Source organism: Carya illinoinensis, chromosome 1 (genome assembly GCF_018687715.1).
Source record: "Carya illinoinensis cultivar Pawnee chromosome 1, C.illinoinensisPawnee_v1, whole genome shotgun sequence".
Taxonomy (NCBI): Eukaryota; Viridiplantae; Streptophyta; class Magnoliopsida; order Fagales; family Juglandaceae; genus Carya; species Carya illinoinensis.
Window position 1 is genome coordinate 14,449,840 of NC_056752.1, and position 13,141 is coordinate 14,462,980.

At 36.4% G+C, this 13,141-nt stretch overlaps 2 protein-coding genes across 5 annotated transcripts; one reads left to right on the top strand and one right to left on the bottom strand.

Annotated features, from left to right (window-relative positions):
* The first annotated feature begins 296 nt into the window (after window positions 1-296).
* Window positions 297-2,519, top strand: LOC122309752 (aluminum-activated malate transporter 10-like). The gene is made up of 6 exons (XM_043123427.1): window positions 297-636; window positions 748-888; window positions 998-1,270; window positions 1,530-1,651; window positions 1,748-1,891; window positions 2,055-2,519. Exons 1-6 carry the CDS (start codon window positions 297-299, stop codon window positions 2,517-2,519), a joined length of 1,485 nt encoding a protein of 494 aa, XP_042979361.1.
* Window positions 2,520-6,682: 4,163 nt separating this feature from the next.
* LOC122311532 (protein LEAD-SENSITIVE 1-like) lies at window positions 6,683-11,378 on the bottom strand. Of its 4 annotated transcripts, none has more exons than XM_043126138.1 (3): window positions 11,148-11,378; window positions 10,884-11,037; window positions 6,683-7,631 (listed from the first exon to the last, which is right to left on the bottom strand). In XM_043126138.1, exons 2-3 carry the CDS (start codon window positions 10,975-10,977, stop codon window positions 6,937-6,939), a joined length of 789 nt encoding a protein of 262 aa, XP_042982072.1. In that variant the 5' UTR covers window positions 10,978-11,037; window positions 11,148-11,378; the 3' UTR covers window positions 6,683-6,936. The 4 variants fall into 4 exon arrangements, with proteins under 4 accessions (XP_042982072.1, XP_042982081.1, XP_042982065.1 ...); XM_043126147.1 differs by having other exon boundaries at window positions 10,884-11,028; window positions 11,127-11,378; XM_043126131.1 differs by having other exon boundaries at window positions 10,884-11,032; window positions 11,127-11,378.
* Window positions 11,379-13,141: the final 1,763 nt, after the last annotated feature.

The following is a 13,141-nucleotide window of genomic DNA, read 5'->3' on the forward strand; positions in this document are numbered from 1 at the left end:
CACTTTCTGTTCATCTCTAATTGAAGGCATTAGTAATTCGTGCTAAAATAATCACAGATTCATGATTCACTCGTGGAGTACATATTTTAGGCAATTTGATTAATCAAGCGCCACTATCGACTGCATATATATAATCCACATACACCTGATTAATTGGCAACAACGTATAACAAAGCATGAGCCTAGCCATGTAAGAAACACAAACCCTAAAAGCCTAATCCTTCCAACATAATGGCAATCAACTCTCCCTAGCTAGCAGCAACCACCATATATAATTTTTCTTAGTCTTGTCCAAAATGGTGAAGGAAAATGAAGTGTCGGAGAAACTGGAATGGAGGATCAATTTCCCAGACAGGAAATCGAAGGTGTTGGTCCCAGAATCTGGGATTCTGGACAAAACTTGGGCTGGGTTAAAAGGTCTTCTAGGAAGGTTCACCTCGATGGTTTTGAAGTTCTTAGAAAATGCTTGGAATTTAGGAGTTGCAGAACCTAAGAAAGTCATCCATGGTGTCAAAGTAGGGTTGACCCTTTTCCTCGTATCACTTTTTTACTATATGAAGCCTTTGTACGACGGTCTTGGAGGAAATGCTATGTGGGCAATTATGACGGTTGTCGTTGTTTTTGAATCGAATGTGGGTTAGTACTCCAAAAATATATTCAAATTCCTAGATACGCTTTTCTTATACGTCTTTTGTAATATCATCATCACTTCTGATCTATTACATAAATAACGTTATAACGGCGCAGGTGCGACACTCTACAAGTGCTTTAATAGAGTAATAGGGACTTTTCTTGCTGGATCTCTTGCTTTAGGTGTTCAGTGGATTGCATGCAAATCAGGAGAAAGTTTCGAGCCCATAGTTATTGGAGTTTCAGTTTTCTTCTTAGGTACATACGTACGTGCTTGTGTTTTCTTGGATAATTTTCTTTGGCAATTGAGAATTCCTGGAACAAAAAATAAAGAAGCTAATACTTTCCTTGTTTTGGTTGCATGCAGCTTCGGCAGCAACTTTCTCTCGATTTATTCCCTCTGTGAAAACTCATTTTGACTATGGTACCATGATCTTCATCCTCACCTTCAGCTTAGTTTCAGTTTCTGGGTATCGTGAGGATGAAGTGTTTCAGTTGGGACACCAAAGGTTGTCAACTATTGCCATTGGGACCTCTCTTTGCATCATTATCACCATTATCGTCTATCCCATTTGGTCCGGCACTGAGCTCCACCTCTTGATCTTTCGTAACCTAGGAAAACTTGCCGACTCCCTTGAAGGTATGCATGAACATACACTCCAATTTTCAGATCAATATCTCTTTTAAATTCTTATCAGAACATTGAGCGTTACAAATGGGAGAGAAATTGATATATGAATCGAGTTAATGCTCCTCAAAAAATTTATAAGAACAGTAATAAATGCATGTTGTAGTCATGTCTTTTCTTCTACTTGAGCCTCTCCGGACTCAAGGAGATCTTTCTTCTTAATTTTCCAAATCAAAAGCATTAATTTCTTTGTCAAGTTGAAATTCAACAGGATGTGTAACCGAGTACTTCGAGGAAGGCAAAACTGTGCCAGAAAGTGAGAAAGATGGCAGTAAAAGAATATTGCAAGGCTATAAATGTGTGCTTAATTCCAAGGGAACTGAAGAATCCATGGTAGGGCTGCTAACTAACTCTCGGCCTAGTGGGTCAATTTGCTAGCAGTGATACAACTTGACTGCTCAATCGTTTTTACTTTTTCCAATTTTCTAGGCCAAGTTGGCAATATGGGAACCTGGGCATGATCGGTTCAACTTCCGACATCCATGGAAACAATACCTTAAGGTTGGAGCCGCAATGCGTAACTGTGCCTATTGTGTCGAGGCTCTCAACAGTTCCGTAAACTCAAAAAATCAGGTTACCACCTCCTAGCTAGCTAGAATAAGAATCGTCAGGTTGTTAGGAAAACTGTTGATTTAAATGGTATTTGTAATTTTGTTTACACATTTTAACACCATATATATATTTTCTTAGGTATTCTTGCGATATGAATTCCAATAATATTTGTGCTTTTTTACAGGCACCAGAGCATCTAAAGAAGCATCTCAGGGATGCATGCATGGCATTGAGCTCCTGTTCTTCATATGTCCTAAAAGAATTGGCCCTTACAGTAGAAAATACCACCAAATCATCCAAGATAGATTTCTTGGTTGGAGAGATGAACTTTTCTGTACAAGAACTTCAAGACGCATTGAAATCTGTTCCTAATTCTGTCACTGAACCCACAGTGCTGTCAACCCTGGAAGCTCCCATTAATGAAGCCAATAGGGAACCTAAAACAACCATACCACTTATCATGGAGTTTCTTCCATTGGCAACTCTAGTATCTTTGTTGATTGAGATTGCAGCAAGAATCGAAGAAATTGCAAATGCAGTAGACCACTTGGCAGGCCTTGCCAAATTCAAGCTTGCTATGGATGAAAAAGCCAATCAAAAGAAACCCATTGAGGAGCCCACCTCGAATGCACAAGATGATGAAATGTGACGCCCCTAACTCCTACGTATGGAAATGTGGGAATCATGACATCAGGATGATAATAACAAGGGTAACACACTCCAAACGACAAGTACTAAGTATGTGCATGAGTAAAAAGTGTACAACAAAAATCGCAACAGATAAATAAAAAATAGTCAACTAAGTACCAGAATTTGAAACACAAATTTTTCAAGATAAAGTGTCTTTAAAAAGTTATATAGTTATCCATGAAAAATAGCCAAAAGGGAAACAAATCCCATGATCCAAAAAGCGACCACATGTCACTCCTCCGGTGGAACCGATCCCTCAAGCTCAACATCATTTTCTGCATCAAAATCTATGATTCCATGAAACATAACCATAAGGAAGAATACCACGTGAAATTATGAGTCTCAGTAAGTAACTAACCAAACAACCCAAAATATAAAAATACATTAACACAACCAACATAATTGCGTGCACATGCTAAAACATGCATGAGACTAAAAATCATCATTTTTTCCAAAAATGACCATTATTGCAACACATGCCAAAAATCTCATTTGACCCAAAACACGCCATTAAATACCATCCGTTTTTTTTTTCGGAAAATGGCCCAAACATAAACTACCATTTTTGCAGAAAATGGTCCTCGTATCCATTTAATCATAAACCATTATTTTCTCATAAAATAGCCTAACATATCTATTTATTAGTCACTATAGGTGAGAATCACAAGCGAGACTCTTTCACTATCCCTATTTACCACCATCCCTACCGTATGCACCGTAGATGGAAATTACAGGCAGGACTTACTACCATCCCTACAACTTGCACTATAGGCAAAATTCAACTACCGTCCCTGCTTACCACCATCCTTACTGCGTGCACCGTAGGCAAGACCCTATCAACGTCCCTGCTTACCATCATCCCTATAGTCATTTTTTCTTTTCTTTCATTCTTTTCAATTCATTCATTACAAACATACCCAAATTCATTTCTCATAGGAAAACCCAATTTTCATTTACAACATGAGCATGCATGAACATATGATGAATGTCATAACACCAACACGACATATAAAATATCTAAACACAATTTAATTTTACAAACAATCACATTCTCTAATTCAACCCAACCTCCATACTCCTCAGACCCAAGGTCTAGCACAACCAACCAGACTGTAGAAAATATGTTAGTATAAAAATATATTTAAATTTTAAGAAAATTCTTTAGAAAATTACTTACAATGATGGAATAACATTTTGTAGGATCAAAGGTGGTGCTAACGATGGTGGCACAACGATAGAACAATATTTTCTAATTAAGGCCGTGGGTCTCAAAATGACAAATTTCAAAGGAAAGCGAATGAGAGCTTGGGCTGGCCATGGATAAGCTAAGGGAGGTTGGAAAAGCTAATAATGGTGGTTGGTGGCGATTGGAGGCCAAAAGGGACAAATCAGAGTGAGAGCTAGGGAGGCTTCGAGGGGGACGGATCAGGGTTGAGGATGGCTGATTGGGTTAGGTGGCTGGGGAGTCGCCGATGATGTGGTGAAAAAATGATAGCGAACAGTGGTAGCACGGTGTCACAAGAGCTTTAAGAGGCCATGGCTTGAAATGGGGCGTGTGGAAGAACGAAGGCACCAGTGAGATCCAATCTTTGCAACTTGAGTCTCAAAACTAATCCAACGAAAAAAATTTCAAAACGGCAATTTAAATAAAATAATTTAAACGCAATAACGACATAAAGTAAAATAATAAAATCCAACAATAAAGGTCAATTTAAATAATGAACAATATTTAATAACAAGATAACACTTTAAATTAAATTTCACAGTTAGAAATCGTAAAATAATACCATGTAAATCAACTAAAATTTAAAACAAGAAAGCATGTAATCTTAATAAATAAAATAATTATTTAATTAAAATATGCGTAAATACGAAATATCACATGACGAATTTAAGGTGAGGAATAGTATTTCTCTATTGGGTAAAGGGAAAAAGTTTTCGTCTTTTGATAGGAACTGGCTCAGTTTATGCTTTCCACTCTTATATATATAGATTTCTTGGGTAAAAAAATAAAACTAGATAAAGGTAAAGTCTGATAGAAGAGTGGAAGTGCTGTCTGTATATATAACAGACACAACTAATTAAAATGATAAAATTAAAATACTCTATGTAATTAAGTCAACATATCATATAGCCATTATATATACAATAACTACTATAACTTTTAAAAGAGTGTCAATGCTGCATCTTTACTCTCCTAGCTCTCATTTGTTTCTATGTTATAAGAAACCTCACAAACGTTTACTTGAGTTAAGAGAAGGATCGATCAATGACTATTTAAAGAATAGTAGATGATTATAATTCAAAGAATATTTTTATAATATACCTTATCAAGAATAGTATAGGGACACAATTAGCAGACAAGTGGTGTGTGCACAAGTTCATAATAAACTTTATCTTTTAAAAAATTAAAAATTAAAAAGAAAAAAAAAATTCTTGACTATTGCTTTATCTTAATTAGGTGTAACTAAATTAAAAAAAAAAAAACATTAATATTTTTATTGTAGAATTAATAGTAGCTGTAAAATGCTTGTGCCCGTACTATTTCTCCGTATATTCTAAACATACAAATATATATAATATTAAAGTTTCGGATAGTGAGATGAGATGAGATGATATATGAATAATAGTGGACTGATTTGTAAATATTAGTGAAATAGTTGAGTAAATATATATTATGAGATTTTGGAAAAAAAAATTGAATAAAAATATTATAAAATTATAATATTATTTTGTCCTGAGATTTGAAAAAATATAATTGTTTTTTTATTTTTTGTTCAAAAGTTTAAGAAAATTCTAATGGTTAGATAATAATTAGATGAAAAAGTTACAGATTTAAAATTAAAAAGTATTTATATTTATGGCATTTGAATATTAAGATGAGATGGAATGATTTGGGAGGACTTTGCTATCCAAACCAAACCTAAAAGTATGTTTGGATATAAAAAACGTTTTAGAGAAATTTTGAGTATAAATAATAAATAATATAAAAAATTTATTATAAAAAAAAAAAAAAAAAAAAAAATCTTGAAACGCAGCTAGCCACAACGCTAGCTCGATCTAGTCGCCATGGGGGGCCACCAAGGAGGCTCAGATCGAGGCCACCATCAATAGTGGCTAGGGTGGCTCCCTGTGGTGGCACCAACGGGTGGTTTAACTGCAAGAAATTTGATTTTTCTGACAATTAAAACTAGCCACAAAACACCTATAAATTTGGTGTGCAATTTAATATACTTTTTTTTTTTTTTGAAGATTTTTATATAAATTTATTTTGAAGATGAACTTGAGTTTTGGGTATTAGAAAAATACATGGTGTTAGAAAAACGTACGAGTCCCAACACTTTTTTAAAAAATTATCAAACCATCATCAGCTAATAAAGTGTTTAATGTTTATGGTGTTCATGAAACCACCTACATGCAAATAAAGCCTTAAGGGTACATCTAGTTATGAGATAATTTTAGGTGATCTAAATTGATATTTGAATAATAGTATTTTGTAAATCTCATTGAGATGTATTTGAATATATGAAGTAAATTGAAATATGTGTTTAAATATATGAAATATGTACGTTGAGATATGTTTAACTCTTTATAAGAAGTTAAAAAAATAATAAATCTTACCAATGATTAGTTTGAAATAAATTGAGATGGGTTTAACATCAAGACATAGCAGACTTCTAATGGCTTCACTTTTCCTATCATTTGAAGAATTTTAACTGGCTTGAGTTGATTATCATTCACCGTACTCCCTGATCAGACACACCTTGCAACCTTTTCTTAGTCCTTAAGAAGTATACAATGCCCCGGCCAATGGGTGATAGTCGATATTGTAGCCATCGCACTTGATTCAGCGTAGATGGCAGAACATTAGACTTGCTTTTCACAAATTACACACACACACACACACACACACACACACATATATATATATATATTCCTGGCTCTTTGATGTTGAATTATTTTCATAGACCATTGAACTTTACGATCTGACAATTTTGCCATTTCACATACAGGTAAAAGCAGAAGAAAAAGGAAATTATGAAAGTAAGGAAAAAGTTTTTGACGACACCTTCTTGCCCCTCGACAGACCATTGTAAGTACCAAAACTCAAATTACACTACCTTGCACCCATCGCAACTACCTCCATTTATTTCGCAAACAGAGTATAATATATCATTTCAAGCACATCACAAGACCAGAAAGCACTGTACTATTACCGAAATGTTTATGAGGGGAAGAGCATGGGGGGGTGCAGTGTGAAAGATAACACCCACATCAAATGTTTTACTTACCAGTGTCAACAAATGCTAATCAACACCAACCATAAATCATCTATATATGCTGAAGCGTCACATGCACAAGGTTGAAATTTTCTACTATCCAGCAATCAGCCGGTTAGCCCCATTGGCATCAGTTACATCTTCAGGATGGTCTGCCCAACCCAGGTTTATAGCTAAGTCCTCCACTGCCACCTTGATCACATCAGTTCGAACCCCAATATCAGTCGCATATCTACTCATACAGTACATTCCAGCCGTAACTGTAGCCACACCAACGGGACTTGGCATTAGCAACTTCAGAGGAGAAGAAAGAATAGCAGCCAATGGGGCACCAATGACAGATGAAGCTTGACCACTTCCTCCAACCCCCCCTTTGTCCATTATCAGAAGACCAGTTTTGCAATAGAGTGCAAAGTCCTCGCAGTTGTTTTGAAACACATCATAATTGCCGAATCCATTCTGAAGGAGATACATAGCTCGATGGATAACTGTTTCCGGTGGGTCAGATGCTGCAGTGGTGCATGTGCCGCCCCGCAACTTAGCAAGGAATACAGATGGGGCTACCTCATACTCAAAACAATAGAGAGATCCTTTTCCAAGGAAACAATCCAGACAAGAGAGGACTACACCACTGTTTGGTTGCCTGAATCCACAGTCAGGAAAGATAGAACACGATGATGGGAGGTTCAATGTCGAATCATATAAGGCAGAATCATTAGATGTCCCAACGCCTGGATTCAAATTCCTCTCAGGTCTAAAGTGAACCACCTTACTTCCCCCAACAAAAATACCTGTAAGGCATGCATTCAGTATGGCTTATGATTAAGCTTAATGCAACCACAAAATGAGTCAAAGTAAAATGCCATTTATTGTCAGCTGTTTGAGAGCTTGTCAAGGTACAGTTGTATTCACTAGAAGAATAAAAAATGGCCACTGCATTAAATTTCTGATACTTCATTGTCAACCAGGGTCCGTAAGGCAGCAAGGAAGGAGAACAGAATATTTGGGCTCAGAATGGACGCTGAGACTAACATAAAAAAAAAAATATGAAGGATGATATACATCGACTTTCATTTTATATTTGTACATCTACTAGGATGCAGCAGGCAAATCACAATGATTATAAAACAATGCAAAGCTGATCAAAATTTCCATCAGCATTTAGCCCAATGATCCAACTACAAATGCATATCACTAAGTCTGTCACAACACATCAAAGTGAGGTTATACATGTAACCTGCACCAAATAATCAAGCACAAGCCAAAACGGGACAACTTATCTGATCTGAACTATATATTTTGTTGCGAAACTGAACTAGAATTACACTACAAATTATGTGGAGAACATAAGTAACAAAATTGAAACAGAGCATCAGCAGTAAAAGAATCCTTGAGTATACAAATTATGAAGACAAAGATGATTACCTCCACATTCAGGTAAACAACCTATTATCTTAGAGTTCTGTAAATATTATAAGAGGGAAATGATAGGACAACATTTCTTTCCCTGCAAAATCTTACATCATTCTACCTTGGAAGCCCACTCTTTAAATCCAAATTTCATTAGGATCACAATAATTAAGGGATCATCTATGAAAAGAAATGGAGAGAGAAAACATAACCATGCTCTGACAGTAGGTACAGGAAACTTTCAAGGTAGAATGTTGTTTTCAATTTGTTAGCATTTTCAGAAAACATACATTCACTTATAACAATGAATTCAAAGAAATAAATTGGTGATTTTGTTTTCATCGCCAAAATACTCAAAATTTGTTTTCATCAAACAATCTTACTTCAATTTCAATAATAAATAAATAAAAACCCATAAAACTCAAATCAGCTCATAAAACTTCCTTCCCAAACATATTTTCAATAGACCCCATCACATTTTGAAACCCAATAAAAACATATTAAAAATACGTTCAACTCCAACACATTTCTAATAGGTCCCACCACTCTTACAAAGCCCGATACAAACCCATGCGTATTTAAATGTTATTTTTTTCAAATATTTCAAAAATTTTCAAAAAGAGCTTACATATAAGCATCCCAAGTGTTTATTTAATCTTCATTTAATAAGTCTAACTCAATGGCTTACATCATTTAAAAATCATTTATTAAAAATATAATGAGATAGTAGGCATAATTTCATAGGAACAAACTTCACGCCTTTAAAAATCATATTATATGGATATAGATTTTACAATATATTGTTGAAGAGATTGAATACAACAGAGAAATTAAAATATTTCACCTACAATTCCTATACAAGTCCCTCAATTGAAGTTATCTGTTAGGAATCTTAAGAGTGAGCCTACATCTTCCAAACTATGTTTGTGGGCGTTGGAATTATATACCATTGTTAAGAGATATTAGGTTGATGAGTAGAATTTTTCACTGAAAGTCCACTTTCCCATAATTTTACAATTTCTCTCGCCTTTCCAGTACAAGAAATTTTCTTTGGACACCTTCATGATATAAGTCTCATAGCCCTGACATCCATTCACTGTCACTGAAACCGCAATAGGTCAGTGTGGAGTACAAGGTAAACCCCCAGAAATAGGTAAGACTATGAAGCTACCCTATGACATGAAGTCATTATCATTATCATGACATGAAGTCATTATCATTATCAAGACAAAAGTAACTTTAGGGACGGCCAGTGAGCTTAAAACTTTGTCATGCATTAACTGGTTGAAATGAAAGAGCTTCACATTCATCAGGCTGTATTCAGCACTTGTAGTGGTAAGATTTCTCGCAGTGATGGTGGATGAAACATGGTTTTCTAACTAGGGAGGTTACCGGGGAATTTGACAAGAAAACTTCATAAAGAATTCCCTGACTAACCCACTTGAAGGGAGATAAAGGGGCATCAATCTTATTCTGAAGCTATCCAGAGCTCTAGTGATTTTTCCATGTGCTATATCACTTACAACTACTATTACCATCCATGTGACTATCGTTACAGTGAATGTAAAATTTTGTTGCTGCTAACTATCCCAAATCACCAGCAATGAAGCCCTAGAGCGAGCTCTCAATTACACGAAAGAAAATCTTAATTTGTCATATGATCAGCACGAGAATTTGGGAAGTGCCATCTTGAAATGTCTCAAATTTGCATAATCTAAACTGGTCAGCCAGATTGGATGGCAAGATCTCATAAATAATAGATAATTTCATATAATTTACCTTGTTTCCCATCAAATAATAAACAACCTAAGTTCCAATGAGCAAAATGTATAAGATTCAGTTGATTAAAGATTTTTGTTTCCCAAGTCCATAATTAAGGGGGGAAAAAAAAAGAAAAAAAATCCAAAAACGGTAATATTAATTGGTTTACTTATCCTACATTCTCATAGACACCAAAAGGAGCATCACCAGTATATATCCTTCAACAAAGAATATGGTATGAAGCATCACTGCACAAGTCAAAGGAGAAATTCTTCAAAGTAAAGACTTTGAGAACCATCCGGTTAAATCGTAATAAATTGCAACAGCACGAATCTGAAAAATTGGTCTAATAGAAGAATTCTCATCCTAGAAGTCAATGGACAAAATACACAAGGAATCAAGCAACTCCCAAGCATATACTTGCAAGTAAAGTAAATCCACATTCCAATATCCCAAAAACACAAAGCAATCGTTAATTTCCGGAAATCGTGACAAGCGGCAGAAATTAAGGGACACGTCAAACATTTTTTGCGAATTAAACTTTCATCTCTAGCAAAAGATGACCCTGTACACCATTCAAACGACAGTTCTTATGACGAAAAAGAAAAGGTTGGACAGTATATCGACAGAGGAAACGCACATTAAAAAAAATGAAGAAGAAACCCGCATTCATAATTCTGGGGACAAAAGAGAAACTAAAATGAAATCCCCCGAAAGTAAATTCACAAAGAAGAGAAAACAAAAACACCAGCCTCCCCAGAAAACGGAAAGAAAAGAAAACCCGGTGTCATGAATTGGATAAGGAACCCACATTGCAAAATTTTGGAAAATTAAAACAATCGAGAGAGAGAGAGAGAGAGAGAGAGAGAGACCATGGTGGGAGTAGGTGAAGATAGCTCTGTATGTGTAGATGTGGTCGCCGGGCTTGATCTCACTTCTCTCCACTCTGTGAGTGAGCAGACCCATCTCTTTCTCTCTCTGTGCTATGCTCTAAGCTCTATCCACGGCTTGTGCTTACTGCCTTACCTGAAGGAACAAATTGAGAGTAACATTAATCGCAAAAGAAATTAAAAAAACAATAAACATGTGGGTGCGGCAACAAATGATTGGCTGACCAAAAAGACGGATGAACGAACTTTCCCAATGCTGTATCAAGATGCTCTTGATGATTAATGACGACGACGATCTACCATTTTTTTACACCTTTTTTTTCTCTCCCTCCTACGTTGACTAGGACTATAGTAAAAGGGCTTGCCGTCCTCGTCAAGAATCACGCTCTTTACAACTTTTACCAATGTAGCCAGGTTTCTGTCTGGGTTATGTTTGATGCCACCGACGCCGTTTTAAGAGCGGAAAGGAATTTTCTGTCCTTCGGATTCTTTGCTATGTTTCCAAGCTATACCTTCTCTCTCACCTTATTTTAAATATGTATATATATATATATATATATTTGAAAGGGGTGTTACCACGAGTCCTCTCTTTTCAGGGTGAGGTTTCTCTTTAGCATAGAGTCTCTTGAGCTAATGTAACTGGTTCCAAGGGGAGAACATGGAAGAAGAATTAGCTAAACAGTAGGAAGGTCTTTGTCTCACTGACAAAGAAAAAGAATGGCTAATTCTACCAACTGCTATAATGAAAAATGTAATGCACCATGGCAAGTTTTGCCTGTTAGCAATGATAGTGGCTAAGAAGTTGGTTACTAAAGAAGCTTTCAATGTCACAATGACTAAGGTTTGGAGATGCAACAGTTGGGTTCAGTTTTCTGAAGTTAGATCCAACAAGTTCTCGATTGAGTTTAATTTGAAGGAAGACATGGAGAGAGTGTCTAGTGGGAGACCTTGGTCCTTCAATAGGCGGCTAATATGCTTGCAGGTCCTTGATAGCAGCAAGTCTATTGCTGAAGTTACTTTCAACAAAGAGAAATTATGGATCCAAGTCTTTAATATGCCTTTTGGTTGTATGACACAGGACATTGGATTACAGATAGGCAACACAATCGGGAAGGTGCTTCAAGTTCATGCTGATCAAAGAGGCATTGGCTGGGGAAAGTTCTTAAGAATTAGAGTGGAACTGGACATTACTAAACCTTTACTGAAGGGTATGTATGTTCATAACTATAGAAGGAAAACAATCTTGGGTTCAGTTTAAATATGAAAGATTACCATCTTTCTGTTTTAATTGTGGTACCATCAAGCATCCTATAGAGGGATGCACCTCAACTCGAAATGAGGGAAAGAAGCAATATGGATCTTGGTTAAGGGCCTCTACAGTCAGGGAGAGTGACCTAATTTTCAAGAAGTATGGAAATGAAGAGCATCAGGAAGCTAAATCAGAAAGGCAGTCATGGAAGAAAGGAGAGGAGGTTAGGGATGAGGCCCATTTGAGTCAAGACATAAACCATGATAAAGACCAGAAACCTACCATGGGGTGCCAAGAACCAATTTTGGAAACTGCTATACCTACAGCTAATACACTAGAGAAGAGTAGGTAGCAGGATGGCAGGAACCTGATCTCTACAATAGCCATAACCAAAAAGGAAAGTCAGACAACACCTTTCCAATAGAAGTTGGTAACTACCAAATCAGTGAAAGAAGAGTATCCCATGCTATTGCCTCAAGAAGCTGACATGAAAAGCAAAGCTATTGAAAAGTTGGTCCATGCACAACTGACCTCGAGTGACCTAAAGGCCCAAGCAACATCCATGTACCAATACATGACTGAACGAGTCAAGGAGCTAGAACAGACCAAGAAAAGGGCCACCTGGAAAAGGAGGGCTCGAGACAATTGTTTTGTAGGGCTTAAGTTAAGCCCATCAAAGATGAAAGCAAGTGTATCATACCACAAAAAGAGGCCCATCAAGCAGACTCAAGGAAGACACACCAGGTCCATAGCCAAAAAATCAAGAGAGGAGGAGAATGACCCAATACAGCTACATCAATCTGTTGTGGTGGAGGCTGTCTCACAGCCCCACCAAGAGCCATGATTTGTCTAAGTTGGAACTATCGTGGGCTTGGGAACCCACTGACAGTTCAAGACCTGCACCTACTGGTGTAAACCAAGCTCCCATCCTTTGTTTTCTTGATAGAAACAAAGTGTAGAAGAAATAAAATTGAAAGACTTAAGAGGCAAC

What these genes read in the sequence shown, in the direction of transcription:
- LOC122311532 (XM_043126138.1), bottom strand. Translation starts at nt 10,977, where the DNA reads ATGGGTCTGCTCACTCACAGAGTGGAGAGAAGTGAGATCAAGCCCGGC. An exon ending in CTTCACCTACTCCCACCATG is followed by an intron (nt 7,632 to 10,883) that starts GTCTCTCTCTCT and finishes CATGCCTTACAG; the next exon opens with GTATTTTTGTTGGGGGAAGT.
- LOC122309752 (XM_043123427.1), top strand. Translation starts at nt 297, where the DNA reads ATGGTGAAGGAAAATGAAGTGTCGGAGAAACTGGAATGGAGGATCAAT. An exon ending in AGTTTCAGTTTTCTTCTTAG is followed by an intron (nt 889 to 997) that starts GTACATACGTAC and finishes GGTTGCATGCAG; the next exon opens with CTTCGGCAGCAACTTTCTCT. An exon ending in ACTTGCCGACTCCCTTGAAG is followed by an intron (nt 1,271 to 1,529) that starts GTATGCATGAAC and finishes GAAATTCAACAG; the next exon opens with GATGTGTAACCGAGTACTTC.